This window comes from Falco biarmicus, chromosome 4 (genome assembly GCF_023638135.1).
Source record: "Falco biarmicus isolate bFalBia1 chromosome 4, bFalBia1.pri, whole genome shotgun sequence".
In the NCBI taxonomy this organism is placed as follows: domain Eukaryota; kingdom Metazoa; phylum Chordata; class Aves; order Falconiformes; family Falconidae; genus Falco; species Falco biarmicus.
Genome location: NC_079291.1, coordinates 22,791,940 through 22,816,120, shown reverse-complemented (window position 1 = coordinate 22,816,120; position 24,181 = coordinate 22,791,940). Strand labels below are relative to the sequence as shown.

Sequence of the window (24,181 nt, the reverse complement as noted above, 5' to 3'; positions counted from 1 at the left end):
GAAGTATTGTGTGTGATGTAACTTAAAGCCGAAATGTCCTGTGGTTGTGCTATCTTCTGTCAGAGAAATGGGTTTTGGCACCAGCCAACAGGTCTTCTGCAAGAGCCAATTCCTGTTTGCAGGAAAATGTCATAGACAAGTCTCAGAGGTCAGTTTCTCTTGGAGGGCCAATCCAGATGTGTGGAAAAATCATTATCTTTTATTAATACATAGTTTTTGTCTTGCTATTGCATCTTGCAAGTCCAATTTCACTGAAGCAGACATGAAAGATGTTAAGGAAGGCACTTCCCTAAACAGAGCTGGCCATTTTCATTTTGTTTAGCTGAAGGGTCTTCGATGCTCTATGCTTCTTGTTATGTGCTTCATTGCCAAGGTGCTGAAACATTTACAGTACATTTCAAATGGCAAATGTCACCCACTCTCTATCATTTTTTGTTTTCTGCTTGGCCTGACCATTCAGACAGGCACAGGCAGAAACCTTGGTTGCTGTTTCTGTGTTTCCCTTCTCTCAAGACTTTCACTGCTCAGAAACGCATCAGGCATCTTTTTATTTATTTATTTATTTATTTCTCTTTCATAAGCATTCTGTCTGCTTTTTAGTTTTTAAAATTTCTTGTCTGTCTTAATTTTGATGCAAGTTGAGTGTAGTGAAATGTTTGGGTTTTCTAGATCTTAAATCAGAAAAGTGTGGCTTGAACAGGGCTGGTGTGAATCAGAATTAAAACCACCATCACCACCACCACCAAAGCAAACAAAAAAAAAAAACAAACCAGGAAGATGAAATATAGTTTTGTGATGTGACAAGATGTCCAAACTCTCAGGAAATTGGAATTTCTTTTTTCAAAAGAAACTCCTCTTAGGAGGAATACTGATTTGAAGGGCCACCCTCAGCTTAAAATCATGTCCCTGTTTGAACATCTTTTCCACCTACTGTTAAAAGCAGTATCTTCAGATCACCGATACAGAATTCTAAATGGTTAGACAAACAGGATTTTCCACATTCATTTTTTTCTTTTATAAAGTAACCTTTTGTATGTTGGTTAATTTCCCCTGTTACTTTTAAAGGCTTTCATTATGCAGAGGGGAAAAAAAAGTTGAAGAAAAAAATTGATTGCAAAAATACAAAGGAATAGGCAATAGGCAGAAAAAGAGAGAAGGGAACTATGGGCCAGATGAGTCATATAGCTCTGAAACGTATCTCTAAAAGGGTCAGAGGTTTGCCTAAACATTCTGTATACCTCACCCCCCCACCCCTGGTATATATACATATGTCTAAACCAAAACATTCACAGTACCATATCACTCTTACCATAATATCATGAAACAGCTAACATTTTCCTAGGAAAATGGGACTGGAAAAGGAAGCCATATAAGATGAAAAAAGGTGGAAGAATATCAGCTCTTGCTATCTGTATTTAGATCCTGCTGTTGCACACGCCTCCTCCCCACGCAGCGCTGTGCCTGCCAGCAGTATCGGTTGGGCAACCAAGGGCTGCTCGTTCTGAGTGAGGGCAGATTTAGCCCGTTGCTACACGATGAAATCGTTGGCTATGGAGTCACGGCACCAGGTCACAGGCTGTCATCCTTTCCACCGCGTCCCAGTGCTTGCCTTTAGATACCCGCGGTGTCCAGGAGTCAGGTGCTGGGGATCTGCTGGCCTGGGTGTGCGTGGCAGGTTGGATGCTGTGCACCTTTCACCGTGAAAGCATCTGACTGCTGCGTCTGCCCTGAAAGTCAGGGTGCACCGACCCCCTGCTGCCAAATGCACACAAACGAGCCTCCCTGGGATTGCCAGTGCCATTGGTCTGACCACACCTGGGACATCCATAAATTATAGGCACCTCTTCAAAGCTATCACTTTGCACCTAGAGAAAATTTCTGGGTGAAAGAAGAGCAACCAGTTAGTCTGAGGAAATCTAGGTTGAAATGGCCTTTGGGTTGCATGATTGCCTTCTCTTTGTTTCTAAAAAACTCAGGATGCCCCAAACCGCAAATAACCCACAGCTTTGTTTTGTAATAAAATGAGCATTTTCAACAGTGAGACTAAGGGAAGCTTCAAGAAACGTACAGTATCAGAGGTCAGTCTTTCATTTCCATCAGCAAATGTGCCTTTCTTCAAGAACCATTGATTTTTGTGGGACTTCTCAAATGCTTAGGGGAGAGCCTGAGCTTAGGTACCTTGCTAAATCATCTACATCAGTAACAAACCTTTACTTGGCTCTGCTGTGAGCCAGGTTATGAACAAAGGTGCATATGAAGAATTTGACATTGTGATGGCAACAACTTAAACACAGACACTTTTCCCAAGAGCCAGCCCCACCTTTTGACTTTGATGGAAAACGCTTGTGATAATGTTCATTTATGGTTTCTCAGATTTTTTTTTAATACCAGGGGAGCAAACTGTGGGACAAGAAAAAGGCAAGGTGTCTTGTCAGGATGTATGGTTTCCCGAAGGATGGACATACTGGAACAAACAAGTTTTGGCACCCTAGCTCCTGCTGTTTGTGCACCGCAGCGTGCATGGCTGTGATGTGCTCGCGGGGAGGATGGAGCCCTGTTCTGCAGGCTGCAGGCCGGCGGGGCCTGGCAGGGAGGGTGCTGTGGCAGGAGGAGCGGCGAAGGCACCGCCTTCACCCTTCCCCTCGCCCAAGCGCTTGCATTTTTCCCCGAAAGCGCTGGTTTTCGGTGTCACATGGCTTAGGTGAAACTTTCCTTGAAGTCTGTCAGTCAAGTCACCCCGCGGAGCTAGAGCAAGCGGGACCCTGGGGAGCCGCAGCACACGCACAAGAACCTACCGGAGGGCACGAGTGTCCGTGTCCGTGACCCTCCCCCCCCCGCCCAATTACCTGATTTTCTGGGGGGCTGGGGGAAGGCGCCGGACTCCTCGCGGCGGGAGCAAAGGGGGGGTCCCAGCGCACCGGTGCGCGAGGAGCCGGGGCTGCAGATGCAGGCTGAGCTGGGGGATGGAGCGGGGGAGGAGGAGGAGGAGGAGAGGGAGGAAGCCGACCCGAGGCGGAGGGGGGCCGCTCCGGGGGGGGGGGGGGGGGGGGGGGGCGCCGTCACCCCGCTTTGCCTCCCGGCTGTGGGCGGGGTGTCGCCGCCTTCGGGCCGCCGCCGGGGCGGGCCGGGCCGGGCCGGGGGGGATGGCGGGGGAGGAGGAGGAGGAGGAAGGGGGGGAGCGGGGGTGTCATGCCGAGAGCGCGCGTCGCAGCCCGCCAGGCCGCGGCCCGACCCGTACCCCGGGGCGCAGCCCGCCGCTCTCCGCCGCGCCCCCAGGCAGGCGGCCCCGCTTCCCGCCGGGCCCGGGGCAGCCGCGGCCCCGGCAGCAGCCAGCCGCGGCCCGGGCGGGGGGAGAGCAGGGGGGAAGGAGAGCGGAGCCCTCTCCGCCGCTTAGAGGAAGGGGGAAGGGAGGGGGGAAAGTTTAGCGGAGGGTGTTTGAATTAGGAGTTATCCCTAAAGAGCCTTTCCCCTGCTCTGATCCAGAGGGCAGCCCTGGGAAGAGGGGGCGGCGGCGGCCAGGAGCCCTGCAACATCTGTAAAACTTGCAGGAGGCGACGGAGAGGAGCGTGCGAGAGGGAGGAAAGCGAAGGGACAACTTTTCCGACACGTGAGTATCTCGGCGCGGTGTGTTTATTCTCCTCCTTCGGTGGCTGCGCTGAGCCAAAACAATGCCGGGCGGCAGGGCTGGGGGGGCAGACGGGCGGGACGGGACGGAGGGGTCCCCCCTTCCCTCCGAAAAGTGTCTAATACCAGGCGGTGGATTTAGCATTATTATTTTTTTTTCCGGTTCCCCTCCACTTCTTTTTCTCCTCCCCCCCCCCCCCCCCCCCCCCCGGCTCTTTTTGTTGAGCCAAATCGGAGATGTCAGTCAGTGCGGGTGAGTCAGAAGGGATCAGATTACAAGATCACTGAAACTGATGTGGGATCCGCGCACACCCCCCCACGGCGGCAGCGGCGCGGGCTGCTCCCCGCGGGAGGCGGGTAGGGATAAAACAGCCACCAACAGCGCCCGCCGGCCCTCCTCTGCCGCCCTTGTCCCGTGTGTGCCCCGCGCGTCCCCCCTCCGCCCCGGGAATGCCCGCCGGCCGCGGCGGGGGGCCGGCTCCGCTAGCCGCGGCGGGAGAGCGGCTGGGGGCGAGCCGCGGCGGCCCCGGCCCTCGCCCATGGGCAGCGCGGGGGCTCGGCGGCAGCGGCGGCAGGTACGTACCCACTTGGGCGAGAAGTTCTTTGTTCCCCGGGCTACTTTCTCGTCTCCCCAGCGCTCCTTCCCCGCTCCCGGGCCCCCTTCCCGCTTCCCGAACTTGGAGGCGGGGGGCGGCAGGGGGGCAGCGAGGTGCCTAACCCCCAAAATGGCAGTCACGGAGCGCGGGAGCGGAGGCTGCGGGGGGAGGCGGGGGCAGCCGCCGCTCCGGGCCGGGCCGGCGGGGCTCGGCCGGTCACGTCCCGCGGCGGAGCTGCCGATTTGCGAAGGGCAGCTGCTTCTTTTTATCCCCCCCTCCTCCTTTTTCCTCTTCACCCGCCCTCCCTCCCCGAACAACTCCCGGGCGTTTTCACGCCCGTGAGGCGGGCCGCAAACTTCGCCGGGGGTAAAGGCGCTGTCACATCTGGCGGGGTGGCGGGGCGCCCGGGGCCGGGGGGTGCGGGGGCGGCCGCGGCTCCCCACGGGCGGCCTCCCTGAGGGGAAAGCTGTGGCCCGGCCGGGTGCGGGGGGTGCGAGCGCATTTTCCATGCGGGGGGGCGTGTGCGGCGCGGCGTGGGGCGCCCGTCCTCGCTGCCGCCGCTGCTGTTGGCACTGGGTCAAGCGGGGCGGCCGGCGGCGGGCCGGGCTGAGGGCGGGAGCAGCGGGGCGGCGGGCCGCGCTGAGGCGGGAGGCGCGGGGCGTGGGGGGCCGGTGGCGGGCCGGGCCGGCAACCGCGGCCCGTCCTCGCAGTCGCGGAACTTTGACGGGTCCGAGGAGGAGCGCAGCCCACGGTGGCCGTAGTCAGCCCGTAAAGCCGGGGTGGTGACACAACTCCCGCCCGCCGCCGCTGCCCGCTCCCAAATAAATCTCGCACCACGTGAAAAGGTAAAAGGAAATCCCCGCCGGCCCTACCTCACCCCCCGAATTTTCCTTTTAACCGTCTGATGCGTAGTTTTGATCCGGTCCTGTGGGTACGTTGTCCGTGGCCTTCTGCCAGTTCGTATGTAGATATATTTATGTAAAACATTTTCTCCCAGCTCCTTGCCAGCTGTTCCGCATTTTCCAGCTGCCACTTCAGTTTGAAATGATGGACTGTACGGATCTCAAAGAGCCTTTTAGTCCAAGGTACGGATAGCTGTCCGTTTGATACACTGTGTCACGTTTTAGAGGCTACTTGGCTAGAGGAGCGTTAGGTAGCAACCCACAGCAAAAAACACTCCTCGCTGTCGCACCCCTGCTCCTTCCCGCTTGGTTTTCAAGGCTCAATAAACGTGATTTTTTTAAAGTTTTTTTTTTTTTTTTAAAGCTTCAGTGTGCAGACTTTATTTCTTTTGCGTGTGCTACAGAAAAACTTGGAAGCGAAAATTTTCAGGGGCCTGAGGGTATGTGGCTGATTAAATCAACAAACATTTTTCAGAGGGCACAGCTGCCCCTCTTTATAGGGCATGATGTAGGTACCTGTTTTGAAGCTGTTTAAATCGGTGGAATAGCAAGAAATCACCAAGTTTCTCCGTCTTACAAAATTGTTCTTGATGTGGTTTTCAGCGAGATTACCGATTGAAATCTGCAAGAACCGGCCTTAAGTAGTTTGAATATTTGTGCAATTGCATTGTAATTTGGAAAGGTGCCTCACTGATTGATTCCTATAATTATTTCATTTAGGTCCTTTATTAAAAATTAATAACGATCTGACAGTTTCTTAATTACATATGTCATGATTATTTTGAAGGAAGACGAATGCAGCGTTTTAAAAGTAAAGTAACCTTAAAACGTAAAAATTGCCGTGCCTGCACTACTATTTCGGTTGAGGAAATATATATTAAAAGTAATGGTGAATGAGTTTCACAATGTAAACTGTAGGCAGCCTCCTGAGAGTTTGTTTATATAATGAAGGTTTGGGTTTAACTACTGAGTATGTAAATACTTTCAGCTTAGTGTATAGGCCAATTCTAAAAACATAAATAATAGTAACTATGAGAGAAGGCTATTTTAAGGGGGAGGATTATGTGATTTTGAATGAGTAAGAAGAATGAGTAAGAAAAGGACTCCCTCAGAGTGTGTATATGTATTGTTTTAAGCAGCAGTGGAAGTAAAACTGGCTTGAGGTGCCTAGATGAATGCACTCTTGCATTCTGCTAATTGCACGTGGTTTTCAGTAGGACATGCTGTTTTCCAAAGCTTTTCTGTGGAAGTACTACAGAACAAAGACATCACCTGTGTTTTCCTGCTTAAGTAATGTTTTTGGCTTGAGAAGGCATGCAGTGGCCCAGGCAGCGTTTACTGCTACAAGTAATCTGCAGTTGTGAAGGATACCTTGTGCATTTTCAAAACCAAAACCACTTTGTAATCAAGAAATTATAAGTATCGATGGTAATTTCAAAAGAAAGTAATTTCTGTTGATTTTGGAATTGGTGTTATAGGAGCCAAAACACTCAAGTCTTGAGATAACATTGTAATTTGTTCATTTTGCAGATTACTTGAATTTTTTAACAAGATAAATGTGTGCATTTGATACTGACCCATAAAAGTTCCAGTTACGCTTCCTGCCTTTTTTGGGAAAGCTGTTCCATTACCTGCACTCTGTAGCATGTTTGAATTTCAGCCTGCGAATTCCAGAAAGGAATGGTATATTTTTGTGTTGCCAGGTGTTAGTGAAAGGTTAGTCATCTTTGCCTGATAAATAAGGAATCTGATGGTTATTAAAGCAGGATTTATTTGGAGTTATGGAAGGAAGCAGTTTAATGATCGGTGTTGCGTGCACTCATCTATATGGAGACAGTAATGTACAAAGAAAAAGCAGACTTGAAGGAAAAGTGAATCAACGAGTCATGAAATCCTCAGGAAAACCTTAGTAATGGAATGTTAATGCTTTTAGACTATAGTAGATTACCTTAAAAGTCAGGCTTTTCTTCTTTATGCAATTGTTGTAAATCCCTAGCTAAAGAATACTTTGAAGAAGGGTTTAGTTTTTCTGGCACTCATATTCTGTAGTCATTCTGATTGTTTTGGAAGAGTCAAGAAATTTTCTGCCAACTTGCAGTTAGGCAATTAAAATGCTGAAATGGCTACAGAGGAAGCTTTTTATTCAACAAAAGGTTCAGCTGTAATAACGATTTCAAGTTGTATTTTAACCATAGGTTTTATAGACATCCTCCCTTTAGACTTTGTCATTTTTATATGGGAATTGATTTGTTATACTTAAAAATCAAATAAAATGAGACAGAATAAACAAAAATAGGGCCTGGGTACTGCTGCAAACTTTTCAAGTTCTTGCAGTGCATTTTTCATCTTTACTTTTATTTGATAGGTCTGTGAAATAGAGCTGTAGACTGGCAAAGACTTTAAATGAAATTTCACACTTTGATGATTTTTTTTAAACTTTGATATATTGACAGCAAAAGGAGCTGCAAAGCTTTTATATAACTTGAGCAGTAACGCCAAGCAGCAGTCAAACGTCTCTATGCATTTGTGTTTAACTGCAGAAGAAAAACATGTCCATGGGCAGTAGAGGGTTCTTATCAACTCCCTAATCCCAGATCCCAGCAAACCTTGAGGGCATGCCTCAGATCTTGCTGAAATCATTGTAGACTCTCACAGTTTGCAGATTAAGTATGCTATGTGTTCCTGGCTCCAACAACAGTTTTATGAGCTCACTAAGCTTCCTGTTTTAAGATCCTTTTCTGAAGTTTTTAGGAGCTGCTAAAGGCGATGCTGTCTATGGCAAGTGGTACTTGTTAATTTAGGGACACTTTGGATATTTCATTCTGTCTGTCAAAACAGCTAAAATTGCTATTTTTGCGTTGGAAGTCGAGTTGCACTGGAGGGAAAAAAAAAGAGCTCCATTAAAGAGGGATTCTGTTTTAACGTGTTTGTCAGTACACAAGGTTACAAAGTTTATACGAGGCTTGATTTGTTTTATAGGGGCTTGACTTTGACTGGGCTCTTAAAAAGGAGACTTTTTCAGTTGTAATTCTGAGTACAATGCAGCTTTTAGTACATAATTTCTGAGCCTCTTTTAACCAATTGTATTTGTAGCAGCTCATTAAACATACCTTTGAAGTTCTGGTTCTCCCTTAATTTTCAAAGAAGGGAAAATGTATTCTGCCAAGGGTGTGAATTCAGTGAATCAGGTAGTTAACCCTGGGATTTGTTGACCCTTCTGAAGGGATGGTTTTGCACCTCAAATTCAGTGTCCGATCTTCTTTTCTAGCTGCTAAATAGTTAACTCTTATGTTTTATTCACTGTAATCATGTTTATGTATTTGGTGTAATAGTTTTAATTAAAAAGGAAAATACTTATTGTCCAACAACATGTGTCATGTTATTCCCAAGAGAACTTGAGCCAATTTTGTGCTAAAGGTTATTCAATGAATGAAATTTTGAAAGCCCATTTGTCAAGGTACTGCACGGTTTCTGTTAGTTTTCAACCCCCAAATTCATTGTCTGCATGGCCCAGTCATTAGTCATCAGTGTATTAGTGCTGCCTTCAGGCAATGCTGCCCAGCACTTCTTCACACCATTATAACTCTAAAAGTGTACTCTGCCGACTGGTAGAATTACTGCTCTGATTTCCACTTGGCTGGGTTTGAGGTAAGTCCCCTCCCTACCTTCCAGCTCACTCTAATCCCTGCTTTCTTTTAAGGCAGCTTTCTGCAGAGATTTAGGGGAAAACTTTCTTAAAGGTTGTGCTGGCATCATACTGTGGTTTTGTTGTGGTATATGCTGTACATACAAATTGTACCTGCGATACCTTAAATGTATTAAATTGGCTGCTGATCTGAAGAGTTGGTTTCACTCTCTTTTTAAGAGCAAAACAAGAAATGAGGCAATACGTTGATTTGAAAAATGCCTGCAAAATTATTTCGATTACAACAAGGGATGTACTAATTGGGATAGAATGCGTTTGTCTCTAAATAGTTGCTGGGTGTCAGAACTGATAATATCAGAATCCACTACCAAGAGGTCTGATTGAATAATTTTCTTAGCTGAAGTTTCCACTCTAATGTCAAGTTATTTTTTGCAATCATTGCCAAGGCAATTAATCCTTTTTTTTTTTTTTTTTTTCAATGATGCTCAAAATACCTCTCTGTTCTTTTGGTATCTGATATTTAGGTCAGGGCTAAAGGACCCCAGTAACCTTTTGGTGATGTAGAGCTGAACATCCCCCAGCTATGTTTGCTGCTTCATATGATGCTGTTTTCTTTACATACAAATCTGTTACTGTCAAGAAAATCAACTGTGTGTAAAGAATACTTCATCCCACTGCTGAGTGAAGCCTTCATTAGATAAGATGTATGAATACCTGAAACCAAATAGTCAGAAACACAGATCAAGTTAGTGTCACTTCAGTACCATGTCTGCTGTTCTGAACCATGTATATTAAAATGAAATCTTAGTGCTACCGATTCTTAACTAACAGGAGGTGGTTCGGTGTGGTTTTGCTTGACCCCTCAAAAAAAAAAAAAAAAAAAAAAAAAAGGATGCTTTTTCTTGGGAAGTGAGACAGCTGTATAATTCTGTGCTTACACTATTTGAACAGGGTCAGTGGATTGTGAAGTAATTTATACTGCAGCAGTTCAGAATTGTCCTGTCATTTTTTGTCACAAAAATGTGAAGGAGTCATGATGCAGTTTTACTACTGCTATGAGACAGGTGTAAAACCTAAAGTAAACTGTAAAAGCTGGAGATAAAGTTTTATAAAGTACCTTTCACACTTGAAGTTCTTCCTGGATATATGGAGCTCTTTTACGTGTTAAAACATCTGTGTTGGGTTAGAACGTGAAATTCTGGATAAAGGCATCCTTTAACCTGAGAGTATGCTGAGAAGATAAACAGGCTTCCAGGAATGGGACTGGTGATAAAAACATGGCACTTTCAAAAACAGTCTACTTGACTTCTTTAATCTTGTTTTTAAATGCTAATTGTTAAATATGGGATATAGTCTTGTCTTCTTTCATTTGCATATCATAGGTTGGGAACAGAAGGCACATCTCAATAAATGTATATTAAATATGTTCTTCCTTGAGCTCAGTTCCTGTGTAGATTGACGTTGATATATAGATCTAGTTTTGATTCTAAGGAAACTTTCATCTGTTTGGATTGATGAGATAAAGCAAGAAGTGTGAAGAAAGTGGTCATGCCATTGGAATTCACGTTTAGCTCTGGTGCTCTAAATTAGAATTTTTCTGCATTTTTCTGTGGCAGTTGCAGTGCCTTCTTATTGATGAACTAAATAAATTGTGATGCAAAGCACACCCATTACAGATGTTTGTAATTTGCTTTACCAAGCTGTTTGTCGACAAACTGGCAAGAAGGGAAAGAAGAAAACATCCTGCATCATCACCGTAAGTGGTCCTAGTGCTAATAACAATATCAGCAGAGGAAGTTGTAGGCTATGTTATCAACACAGCAACTCTTGCCAGTCATTCTCTTCTCTGCATATCCCTGTCCTTCCAATCTTGAGCATATGAATGCTCTGATTCAGGTTCTGTGTTTTACAGAAGGAAGTCACTGTGCTGTTATTTAAGTTTGTTTTGGATTTAATGCTGCTGATTTCCTGAAGAACGATAGGGGCAAAAACCGAGTGTAGGCTTGGTAGGGAAGTTGGAAGTGTCACTGCTCATTTTAAACTATTGCTACAAACATTAAAGTCCACAGTAGATTTCCCTCCCCCCCGCCCCCCCCCCCCCCCCCCCCCGTGCTAATTCTTTTACAGCTAATCTTACTTTGACATAATTATTAGAGTTTTTCCTGTTGCAGAGTTTGAAGCACAAGGACACGTAGGACTGCAAACCAAGCAGTAATGCAGCTTACTGTGAATTTTCTAGCAATATGAGGCAGTTTAAATGGCCAGAGTTCTGGTTTCTTAAGGGTAAGTGCGTTATGGGTTTTAAACCCATCGCCCACCATAAATATATTTACAGATTTGGAGACTTGAGAAATATGTGGCACTTCCTATATTTTAAGAAATAACCTTTGTTCTTTCCATTGTCTGTGTTTAGATAGTTTGTAAGAGAGTCAAAATGAGGAGTAAAGGAACCCAAGACCATGTAATTAAAATAACAAATGCTTAGATGTAGAGTTAATGACCTGGTTTGTTTGTTTGGTTTTGGTTGTGGGATCTGGGTTTTTTGGGGGGGGGTTGGGTGGTTTTTGTTTTTTTTTTTTAGTTTTTGTTTATGTTTGGGGTTGTGGTTTTGGTTGTTTTGGTTTTTTTTTTTTTTTCATTTTAAAGTTCATTTACTCTAAAGGCTCTTGGATAATGAATGGTTTATGAATTTTTACCTCAGAGGATACATCATATCTGAAATGTAAAGCCACTAAGATGTGTTGTAAGTTCTGACTCCGAATCCCTCAGCTTTGTGTTGGGTGTCCCCAAACAACTTTTGTGAAGGATGGGCTGGTTGGATATGGACAGTTTGACCTGAATCCTTCAGTGTTTTTATCCATTAAATTCTGTTTACTGGGTAGAAACTATGAATCACTTCTTTCCTGGCAGAAAGCTGTTTTATTTAGATACAGAGGTTAATCTGTTGAAGTAATATTAAAAACATTTAATTGGGGTTATTCTTAACAGCTTTCTAAATCCCGTAACAAAAGTGGAGATAATCTACTTCTAAGAGTATGTGGGTGATGTGTATTAAAAGCAATTGAGGTGCTGCCTGAGTAGAAAGTGCCACTTAGTGATCTTACTCTGTGTTTTAAATATTTTCAGAACTTTTGATAATCCAGTTTATCTGTAACAGAAGGATGTAAGCAAATGTAATTCCTCTGGAGTCAAGCAATTACTACACTTGATCAGTAGTTCAGTGTATGCTGTAGAGTAGTTTCTCACTTAGGATCTTAATCACGAGGATACTAATAGCACTGCTTTGCCTAGCTGATTGCCTTTGTGTTTGTGATCCTGCATTATTGTTGCCACAAGCTATTTAACCTATCAGGAACAGATCAGATCATCATTAACCAAGCTTTAGGTCTAGTTGTTTTTCAGTCTTCATGGGGGGAAGAAATCAAAGGAATGTAACACAGGAAAAGACAGCAGATAGTAATGAATTTGGAAAGATTGTATTAATACATGTGGTGCCCTGTAACTTCGGGTATTTTTTAATTTCAAGCAACAAATCCACCTATCTGATTCTGTCTGGGAGGTTGTTGCTTTTTCTTTTTCTCTTCCTTTCTAATTTTACTTTGCATTTGAGAACAGATTTAGAAGTATGCAGTCAGCAACTAGTGCAAATATAGATTATGTGTGTAATTTGAAGGGAGATAAGTATTGCAAAGTATAAGATACCTTTTTTTCCCAACCTATTAATGGTTTGTTGTGGTTTTATGTATAGTGGATATAAGACTATTATTTGTGCTGTTTGTGTCGGTCTTAATCCTGTTGTGGCCAGTTGTCTCAACAGGGAGGAATCTGAAAAAAATTTGCCCAGGAGCAGTTAGTGGAGGCTGCAGAATTCTGGTTTAGCTTACAAAGAACTGAGAAAAGATAAAACTATTTTAAAAAAACGTGTAATATTTAGAGTAGTTCCTATGGCTATTATAAAAATGGTGAGATCTACCAAGAGGTTAATGTGGCAACTGGAAGATAATTCTTAAAACGTCTGAGCACTTGTGTATTTTTCAGCAAGTGCTGTCAGGGTAACTTAGTGCAGCTTTGCCAGCAGGTTTGATGGAAAGCAATGCTGAAATCTAGGTGGATTTTGGAAGTTAAATGTACCTGAATCAAGCCTTTATAAATCAGTGTGAAACAGCTCCTGTATAATAGCTTAAGATTGTCTCATGTAAATTTTGCATTTGAATGTATCTGAACAAGACACGTTTTTTTTTTATCCTTAAGTGATCCCAAGGAACAGTGTAACCAGTTTTGATAAAATTGATAAAGGGTCCTATATGGTTGAGAGAGACTGTAATTTCCTGATTGTTCTTCATGTCTCCCCTTGTGTTTTTCACTTTCATACAGTTGTGCTGTTCAAGATGTATTGTATCCCCAAAGACTGCTTCCAGTAGTGTGGATCAAAGTAGTACCTATGAACGCCCTAACTACCCAGAGTCTTTTCTGAAAAATTAAACCTGCTATGTTTGCTTGCACGCTGATTGGGGTACTCTGGTTGCTGATGGCAATCAGGATGAACTTCCCTACCGCTGATGTAATGATGATGAATGCTGTGACACTGCTATTTCAGACAGCTCTTCTCAGTGGATGCAAACCACTTGTTAATGAATTGAATACAACTACAAGCAGCATCGAATAAAACAGGAAAAGGATTTATTTATTTACTTATTTATTTTCTATGTCCCCAGCACATTAGAAGATATCTCCCTCAAAAAATATAACAAATAAAGGCAGGAGAAGGTTTAAGTTCACAAGAAACATAAACCAGTGTAACATGCAGATTGAGAATTTTAGATACTAATTGCTGCCCAAGCAGGACTGAAGCACGTAGTCTTGTTGAAGTCAGTGGGCCTATTCCTGTGAATAAAGATTTGTATGAGCTGATCTCTAAAACTAATGTATGCAATATAAATGCAATGATTTAAAAAATAATTCAGAGAGGAGGAGCACAGAGCTGAAGATTTCTTGGAAAATCAAAGTGTATGTTCAGAAGAGGTCATGTTTCCTGCTCTTCCAGGCAGAGGGCTGTTCCACTGGTTTCGGTTGGTTGGCACTGTGAGTAAATGAACAAAAAGATTTTTTTGCTCCCCAGTATATTAATATGATTATTTTTACTACTGTGAGGCACACTTTTATGACCAGCATACATAAGGGCCGGAAATTATATAATTTCAAATTGCTTGAAAGAATTTTTTTGTTTGAAGTACGCTTCCAACGTACTGTCATTTGTTGAAACTCTTTTTAAAAGAGAGAGTTTTCCTCATTTAACTAGTTCATTCCAGTAGCTTGTTCCTAAAATTCCTCCAATTTAATATGCAATTGGTGAAAGTTTACATTTGTGGTATATAGAGACACACCTGCAGGCAGGTTACTGTTTTGAGAGGGATTACGTTTAAAATGGGGATCTGGAATTAATTGTGCAGTGGGTTCAGGCTTTAGGGAAATTACAAAAGGTTCAAGCATGGTTGAATGGGAAAAAGCCATGAATGTTTGCTTTCAGGAAGGAATGTTTATCCCTCTATTTACCTATGAAAGTTCAGGCTTTTGCCCATATACTATTATAGCATTTTCTTGCCATTCATATGCACATGGAGATGCTGTATAGCTGACAGAAGCTAGCTTTCTGTTTTTTTGAAAGCATTGCTCCTTGCTGCAGAATATTGTTTCAGGCCTGGGGGCAGGAACAGGGAAGTCACTGACCCACATGCTGGGGACAGCCGTGTACACCATAATATAAACCACTTTGTATTTTAATGTGAGGACGTCGTCAGGCTGGCTCGTTTTTGGAATGCTTTTTGATAGGGGTTAGCAGACAGTAGAAAGAAATTGTCATACTGTCCCAGATGTTTGTTTGTTGGTTTTTTTTTGTAGGCTGCAATTCTTATGTTTCAGTACAATTTTTGAGAGAAAATAAAAATCACAGCCAAAAATAAGGGGAATTATTCTAGAAGATACGTGTGTCTGGTTTGTGGTTTCAACTTGGGCTTAAATTTGTCTTCAGGAAGAAAAAAATGAAAAGGTTTTTGGGGCACCATATTGATTTCCAGTTGACCGCTTCCCTATTGGGCATGCTTGGCAAACCATACCAAAACATGTACCTCTGATTATTAGTCCTGCTGTCTCTCCTGGCTTTCCTTACTTTCCCAGCTGTGCATCCCACCAGGTAGTTGGTATGGCACTGAGCGTAACTGGAGCTGCTGGAATTCTTGCAGATGCCCTTGCCACATGTGCGGGTTGGGAGCGGAGGATGGAAGGCACGGGAGGAACATCTGCACAGCTGGAGCCGATGGCTCCTTGTGGGGGGTGTAGAGCCAAGTAGGAAAGTCTACTCTTGTGGTGTTCCCTCTTACACACTGACATGAATAAAAGCAGCCTTCTGGATGTAGACTAAGCAGAAATGAACCAGAACAGGTACCAAGAGCAGATGTTTATATTAGCTCATGGCCGATTCTGCAATTTTCTGACCAGAAATTCACTTTAAGCTGCTCCTTTAGTCCTCTGTTCTGTACTGTTGTCCATGCTAGGTAGCGTAAAACAGGAAAGTGATAGAGAGTGGTGGGAAGTATGGAATTATGTCTACTAGTCTTCCATCCATTAGAGAAAACAACCCCAAAGCACCCAAAATCTCATTGGTAGGCTGTTGGGGAAAGAAAAAAAAATAACCGAGAGAATGGATGGCTGCTAGTCTGAGCAGCCCTGTGTTGCGCTTGAATTGCAGGTGATCCAAAGATGCTTCTTAGGAGATTAAAGCTGTGTTAACTCCTTACACTCCTTTCATCTCCTTTCTTTTCTGAGCAGTGGTAGGATCAGATTGTAACAGAGGTCCTATCTTGCCGTGGTGGAGATAAGTGAGGGCTTCTTGCTCCTCTCAGCACAGGCAGCTGTGTAACAGGCAGTGGTGGAACTGCTCTTAATACCTGTCATCATTTTTGTCACCTTTGTCTAAATGTTTCAACTCTGCTGGCCTTGTGAAACAGGTGGTAGAGTATGTGGCTTCTTCCTTTCTTGTCGAGTAGGGAGCATAATTGTTTTCTTTCATGATTTTTAGCCAAAAAAACCAGGCTTGAGAACCAAGGACGGAACAAGATGGGGGAAGTTCTGCAGCTTCCCCTTCCAAGCTCTCAAAGTCAAACTCTAATGTAAATGAAGATGCTGCTTGAATAGCAGAGTTGGCTCTTAGGAGGCAAAACAGAAGAAAGATAACCACAACTGAAAATGTATAGCTTTTAAAATTACTTCAGAGATAGCATTGAAAGTTATTATTTTTAGAGAATATTAAATAACTCAAAGGAGGGTAGTCAGAGCACAGAATGGTACATTGGACTTACTCATGTAGTGGCTGGAGGCTGGGTAGAGGCAGGTTTTGGTGTCCAGTGTGGCCAGGGCTCTACAGTGGAAACAAGCATGTTCTTGTCAGCGTGAACAGCTTCGCAGCTGTGCCAGCCTCCCATAATTGCTGCTAATGCAAGGGATTGAAAAGCCTTATGTATGTATATCATAACTGACCAAAGCTGTGGGTGCTCTTGGATGAGGTGTGCAAGGGGAAAGGGGGAGAAAGTGTGAGAAATTTGGAAAGGTGCTACTTACAAAGCTCATATGAGATCTTTCCTCAAGGAGCTCTGTGCAGTGCTGGCTACAAGTGAGGCTGTTGCAGGTTGAGTATGGTTAGATCTCTCCTGCGTCCTATTTGAACACACCTGACATTCCCCTTTGTGTTCTGGTAGGAAGTCATTTTGCAGATCACAAGAGTATTTATAGCACTTTCAAAGGCAGATCTTGAAAGTACTTTACGGTGGCAGGCAGAGCTTTGTTTTTCCTGGTTTTAGCAAGAAAGAAACTCAAGGGAAGAAAAATGCCTTGCCAAAGGTTAGACCAGTAGGCCAGTGGCAGAGAGTGTCTGATATCTAGTCCAGTTCCCTGGCTGTGCTGCCTAGCTAAATAATGATTTGTTTAGTGATTGAGCTGTTCTTTGATCCCTACTATATAACAATGAGGCTTTGGAGGGGTTTATTGTGCTATTAAAAAGAACTCCTACTAGGGAGGTGGGAAGAGGAAGGTTTACTAGACAGCTGTGTTTGTGATGAATTGGCTTTGTAGCCTTTTTTGGGGGTGGATTTTTTGTTTTTGTTTTTGGTTGGGTTTTTTTGACTGTCAGAATTGGGCAAACAATGTTGCTAATGTAATTACACTTCATTATAGTTTACTTTGTGGCTTGTTTTTTATTTAATTTAAATGTTGTTCTAGAACACTGCAACTTCCTTCTATTTCAGACCCCTTTAGCTAATGACTCGGTGCTCCTCAGAACTGAAAACACTCTCTCTTTATTTATTATTATTTTTTGTTGTTGTTGCCTAGGATTGTGTTGAAATTACTGAGGTACCCAGGTAGTTTAGTTCTAAGCCTGGTGTGTGCTGAATATTGGTGATTTGTGTAAAGCTTACTGGGACAGACTGGTGTGCATCAAGCTAAGCTGCAGACCAGTGCTTGGAAATGCTTGTGTTCTTTACAGCCCAAGATCCCTGCAGTCTTGGGGCCTGGCATGGGTACACTGCTGTACAAGCAGCGTTACCCTTTCGGAAGCTTGTGAGCTTCTTGGGATTATGTCAGGAATGTAAAAGCTCTGAGAATAAGGAGAAGTGATCTGCAGGGTATAAAATGAATGTATTACTGGAGATGACATACAACAGCCAGGAAAGGCAGAATAACCAGACACACACCTCTGCAGAGTTTTCCATTTTCAGCATTTTCCTGCAAAAGAAGGCGATCTTGTTATCTGCCACTAGCAATATTTGCCTTTCCCCGTGGTTTTCAGGTTGTTGCTCCAATGCACTTTTGTTTGAGTTAGATTTCTGAACAAACAAAGTGAGAGGTGTTTACACTGGTAGGACAAGGTGTAGAGATAGACAGGATAATTCTTGCTGCAGTGTTTTCGGATAGCATGAATGTTGAAAATTAAATATTTGGCTTCTATAGTCAACATGAAGGTCTGTCTGGGTTTCTTTTGCGTTTGGAACAATGCTGTAGACATAGTATAAAAGTACTGGCTTTTTTCCCTTGGGTCCATTAAAACCCTACAGTCTTGAAAAAAATGGACCTACCCATCAAGCAGCGTAGTGGTTTGTGATGCTTATTCTCTTCAAAGGCAAATATACTTATTTTTGGTGTTAGTGTTTCCTTAAATTCCTCAGGAATTCATGCATGGAAACATGATTTGATGGGCATCCAGAAATGGCCTGTGGACCGCTAATTCAGTTGTGCTGCAGGCTCTTCTTCAGGTGAGAGGTGTGAGAGGTTTTGGGCTGTGCTTTCCAATAGTATTTAAAGTTTGTGATTCTCTTATTTCATTCAGGTATTAGTACAAGGAGAGCTGAAGTAATGAGAAGTCATCATGGAGGCGCAGTCCCATAGCTCTACCACGACAGAGAAGAAAAAAGTGGAGAATTCCATCGTGAAATGCTCCAGTCGAACAGATGTCAGTGAGAAAGCTGTTGCCTCCAGCACAACTTCCAATGGTGAGTAACAGCAGGGATTTACTAGCAGCCAAACCTACAGTAATTTTATGTTCACTGCATTCCTTGTGAATTGAGCATTTGCACCTGGATCAGTGTTTGTTCTAAGGAAAGGCTAAAAAATATGAACTAGGGGGGAGGGTGGTGAGGTGGTGGAAAGTGGTAGGATACAATAAGGCCTGTTTTGGCATCAGGCATAGTCTTTTTCTTCCAGATGTTCTAATTTGAGATGTAAATGTGCTAAGTTATTTATTATAGGAAGTTCCTGTTTTTGGCATTTTGGAAATTGTCTTGATTAGCCTGACAGGGCTTGCGAGTGCTTTGCATTTGGCCATTGAAATCTCTTACACTAATTAGATAATTAGTTATTACGAAAGAGACAGAAGTAGCTCTGTCAGAATTAATGGCAAAGGTTTTTTTTTTCTTCTCTTCTTTTACAAATAAACTTGTTCTTTGCAAAGAGCTGCCCCCACCTCCCCGAAGTTCTTTAATGGCTGGGGACAAAACATCAAGCTAAGAGTGTGTCCTCTTGTGAATTCATTTCAAAGTTGTGAATGTACAGGCTGTAGATTTGCAAAAGTGGAGTAATTTGTTTAATTCTCCCCAGAGATTACCTCACTTGATAATTTTACATACTCTCTGCCTCTTTGGACAGTGTGTAATCCCAGCCCTGGCCTTTTTATTGTAAGAGGTCTGAGCCTGTTGGTCTGTACTAATGCAGGAGTTTTGCATTGGGAAAGAAAATTGCTTGAAAAGGTGTGGGCAGAGTTTAGACCTGTGGATTTTGGGTAACTGCAGATTAACTGTTGTTTTTTGCAAATCAGTTGAATAGTGGCTCAAAACAGAAGACGTCTTTCTGCATATTTTGGAGTCCTGGTGTGTTCCCGGCAAAACATTTTCTGTTCACCCTTTTTGCTTCCATCATGCTCACTCATCTGAGCTTGTGGTCCAGGTCAGGTTCTCACTTTGATATCTTGAATAAATGTTTTTGCTTTCTCAAAGAAACATGTATCTCTCACTAGACTAAAGCAGAAAATACATGAATCCTACCGTCATACTAGAGGGGAATGAATCTCTTTGGGTCAGTAAAAATTAGATGGCACATGTCCCAGTATCCTTCTGTGTGACTGAACTTCAGATTCAAAGCAAACTCAGCACCTGCTGACCTACTAGTTGAAGTTGATCCCCACGAGAGTATAGAAACTCTTGAGCAGCTATGGAAAAAGTTGCATCAGTTTTCTAAGGCATATGAAATTAGATCCTCAGCTGGTGTAAGTCAGCATAGATCCGTTGCTGTCAATAGAATTACAGTGGTTCACATTCGCTGAAGAGCTCCTCATTGTATTTTATCCCACCCCCCCCCACCCCCACCCCCCCCCACCCCCCACCCCCGATAATAGGATTTTCCACATTGGCCCAAATTTTCAAACAGATGCACGCTTAAACACACATGCATATTCTTTGATGTGTCGGGGGTTTGTACTCAAACTCGATATTGTCACATACTGTTTGGGCTAGCTTTAACGTAATTGTAAAGCTTTTAGATTTAGAAGGCTGAAAGCAAATACTTTTCTCCCTCTATTCTACCTATCAGCCTTAGCGGTAAATATTAGTTCTTAACTACCTGCTTCATCTAGGTGGTGTATGACTGCGTGTCAGGGGCATCAAACTCCTAAGAGATGGAATAATTCTAAGTCTAATGAATGACTAGAATTTTTTGTCACTGGAATTGTCTCTTATTGATGGAATGAGATGCTAATGTAGTACACATCCTGGGGACTGAGGCTGCATTTGGTTAAGGTAATGACAGTTACCTTTGTTTTCAGTGGATAAGGGTTGGTCTTGTTAGTCTTTGTATTTAGGGAAATTACCAGGATCTGCAAGGTTTGGGTTTCTGATCCACCTTCACGTACAACCAAGCAAACTTTTCAGAGATACAGGGTTGGGTTTCAAAGGGATGAAAAATTCCATTCCTTCCTGGATATGAAAATTCTCCTCTTAGTGTAGAGGATCCATGGAGCATGTACCAAAACAAATACTAATATGAAGACTTTAGGAACTTAAACATGAGTTTTACTATTGCAATGTTTTAAAAGTTTTGCGTCTTGCAGATGTTATTGTCATGATAATGAATTTTGGTTACAAGGACCAATTTGCATGAAAGCTGGAGCTTATGTGGAATTTGCATCTTTTGTTCTTTAATGCCGGAATGAGTATTACTACAGGAACATCATCAGTTGATATAAGACACCACTCCTACAAAGCATGCAGCTTTTGTTGATTCAGTGCCTCTTTTTTTGCAGAGGGCTGTGGTAATGTTAAATGGTTGTGATTTGCATTTGAATGCTCTGTTAAACAAGGTAAGATACCCTTAAAAATAACAAAAAGACAGAATGATCCTTGCTGTTTTTGTCAGAAGACTGTGCTGTCATTACAGAGCAACATCTGCCTATCATACCAGTGTCACCCCATAAGCATGTCTAATTTCAGTGCTTCTCTCCAGAATGACAGGTTAATTAGCAAAGTTTGCAGGGTAACATGTATTGAGTGGCAGCTGTCTGAGGTATGATGTAGAAACTAGTATTTTCTCAGTAGCTCTGCTGTCTTCTGAAGGAGTCAGAACTTGGATCATAAATAGATTGAAAGCTGTTAGTTGTAGGTTTTATGCAGAGCTTACAGTCTTGAAGAAACAAAGAAAATGCCATTTTTTCAGCAGCTCCCAAAAGTGAGGAACACGCCCAGGAGCAGAACCTGCATTAAAATGAATACTGAGTGTAGAAAACTTTTAAATCATGCGATGTGCAAACTTTATTGAAGATCCTAGTGTAAACCTAGGTGCAAGGAAAAGGAAATGGGAAAGGTGACCTGGAAGCTGGCGTGTTAACCCTAGCTATGCAATGCAAGTTATGAGGCACAGACTTGTGAGTGGCCCTTGGAAAGCATCAGCTGCACTGTAGACTCAGACATTAAGCAAGCATGGGCCATGGTTTATATGTTAGCCACTTCTGCTGAGTTCCTGTCATTACTTAATATGAAAAAGATTTCTGTTGCACTCGCCTAACTACAAACTCTGACTATATTCCTTGCACTGTGTTAGATAAGGGCCTGCCAGTGTTTCCATTCTAAACCCCAAATTTCAGGGATTTATAACTAAGCCATTAAAATGTGCTCCAGGCCGAAACATGTGGGGAAGGTCTTAGTGCTGGAGCAAATTAAAACTTCTTTTAAAATACATGTGATCAAAAAAGTAAAACAAAAATTTTAAAAATTGTAATTTGTAATAACTAATAAAAATCTTGGGTGCACTTTGATCCCCAGTGGGACTTTGTAATTTGGAACCCCTCTCGCATTGTTTTGAATTCATTTTTGCAAGCTTTTGATTTTTTTCTCATTTGTGTTTCAGTTTGTGTATCTCAACCAAACTAGATGCAGTTTGCTAGGATATGTTTCTTTGCAAATTGTCCCTTTTACTCCTTCTTTGTTTGACTGCTATATTTACTGCTAGGCTAATATGCAAGGAGGGAAAAACTGCTAAAGAAAACGAGATGTTAATTCACAAAAGGCTGTATGAATAAAAAAGTTTATGCTAGGGTATAAAGTAAGCTTACTTTTGTGTATCGTGTGATTTGATAACCTCAGGCTGATCTGCTTTGAACAACAACAAATAAATACAGTGTTCATGTCAGGACCATGTGACTGGTATTATATTGGAGTAATGAGGCCAGTGTCCTGGCCTGCCTTGCTGCCATGGTGCCATCGTGTCAGGCCTTGACTCTCACATGTGCATCCCAGCCACTTTTCTGGAGACAAAGCAGAAAGGCCCTATTCTCTACCATGTTGGCGCGTGGATTTAGGTCATTGTCCTCAAAGCTGCTGCACATACACATAGATTTCTGTCAAGTTGTGCCAGGAATGGCTTTTTGAAGAGAGGTATCCATTGATAAACTCATTAAAATGAGTTCTGTGCTCCCCTTGGAGAGCCTTCACCCAGGTCATGAAACCTGCTTTGCTAGACCTCTGTTGGATAATGTGGTACCTCCTGTAATTTTAGGTAATCCCAGGATTAAACCCAAATCTTCAGGTGAACACTGTAGAGGTTACAGGAGTCCTCACAGTGACCTGCCTTGCTGAAGTGGGATGAACGCCGACATGGAGGCTTGTTCTTGACTGTTCCTCCATGCTGCTCTACTGGCGAGCACCAGGGCTGGCAGGGCGAGTAGTGTGCCTGCTCCTCTGCCACCATGCCTTGCAGCCTGGTGTATGAGCTGTTGCTGAGATCAGCAGCGTTCTAAGTCGGTGTGTCAGGCTGAGCACCGCAGTGCTGGAGCAGAAAACTCTGCTCGCTCCCCTGCCTGAGCGGCTGTGCCGCCTGCGCTGGTGCAATGCCCTCCTGTCCCCCAGCACGGGGAGTCACCAGCCCTCCCGAGTCCCAGCATTGCAGTAGAGTCTTGAACTCCGGTCCAGCAAGTACCCAAGCGAACGCTTCACTTTAGGCACAGGAATAGCTCTGTTGGCCCTAACGTGGGTATTTGCATGCTTAGAATTAGGCAGTTGCTTTAATGCTTTACCAGGCTGGCCACTTTGACTCTATGCTCTGCTTTGTAGGTGAATCAGATTTATTGTTAGAGTACCTCCTAAGAGGTGTTGACCAAAAATCCCCACGCTAAACTAACACAGCCTGCGGCTATGTGCAATTTATTTTTTTCACTTAATCAGTGGCATGGTTATAATTATTTTTTCACTTTATTTTCTAAAAAGTACAGGGAATTTCTGTGAGGGCTAAATTAATGCTTTTACAAGGCAAAGCTGCACTTTGCAGCATTGCTTGGAGAATGTTAGGAGGTTGTAATACTGTGTTCAACCCTGATTTATATACTGTTTGGATTGTGAATTTTGTCAATGACCAAAATGCATTCCTCTTTTGCACATTTTGGCTCTAAACTGATGTTTTTAATGTTGCATTAAAACAATGCAGTTATTGTATAGGGACTCCTTCAGTGTCTGACAGGCAAGCACTTATTTTCAGTTTGATGTGTTTTGTCTAGTTTTTGACCCCTGAGCTTGTTCCAGTGTAATCTGATATTTCTTATTAACCTATTACTCTGCCTTAAAAAAAAAGCTAATTATAAACGTATGCAGGTTGTGGACTTGACTACCTTTATCAGAATCAGATAGTTATTGAGAACATACTTTAAAGTGATAGAAAGCAGAAATTATTATCTTAATGATGATGTAACTTAAAACTGAGCTTGATAGATGAATAAATGAGAGGAAGTTCATGCATCCACTTTGATTCTTTCAGAAGAAGAGCCAGCTTCATCATAGATCTCCTTTTTTTTTTTTTTTTTTTTTTCCTTCCCAATGGTTCTTTCAGGGTTGTATGAGGGAAGTATTTAGCAGTCTGCAACCCCAGAAGAGTCACATTTCCTGTTTAAACTTTCAGATGGTTACTTGTCCTGCTGCTTGCTTTCAAGCTCACTATAAAATAGGTGCTAATCATAATACCCATTCTTGGCCCCCTTGTTGGGTTGATGTGCTCAGGGTCCCGTTGAGAGGTCAGGGTTCAAAAGTGGTTGTTAGGTATTAAGAAACATTGCCTGTACTATTTTAGTGGTCTGCAAATTGAGTCCCGAATTGATTATGAGAGACCTGATTCTACAAAGTGATAGGAGATGCCCTTCTCCTGTCCTGAAATCAAAGGAGATGGAGGGGCCCTCTTCACTTCTCATTTTCAGGTCAACGAGGGAACATCCTTAGTACTAGATATTGGAAGTGATAACTTCAATGTATAGGATTTTTGCAGAGTTTGGTTTTTCAGCAAGACAAATACTGCAAGTACTTCTTTATGTGTAATGATGGCATATGGCAGCATGAAAA

At 43.1% G+C, this 24,181-nt stretch overlaps 1 protein-coding gene across 2 annotated transcripts in view; it reads left to right on the top strand.

Moving 5' to 3' along the window:
- The first annotated feature begins 3,206 nt into the window (after positions 1–3,206).
- The window catches only part of GLI3 (GLI family zinc finger 3), a 215,866-nt gene continuing 194,891 nt past the window's right edge, over positions 3,207–24,181 (top strand). For both annotated transcript variants that reach the window (XM_056338041.1, XM_056338040.1), the window contains exons 1-2: positions 3,207–3,607; positions 18,145–18,307. In XM_056338041.1, the coding sequence (XP_056194016.1) occupies positions 18,184–18,307 (124 nt within the window). In that variant the 5' untranslated portion in view covers positions 3,207–3,607; positions 18,145–18,183. The remainder of the gene's footprint in view (positions 3,608–18,144; positions 18,308–24,181) is intronic.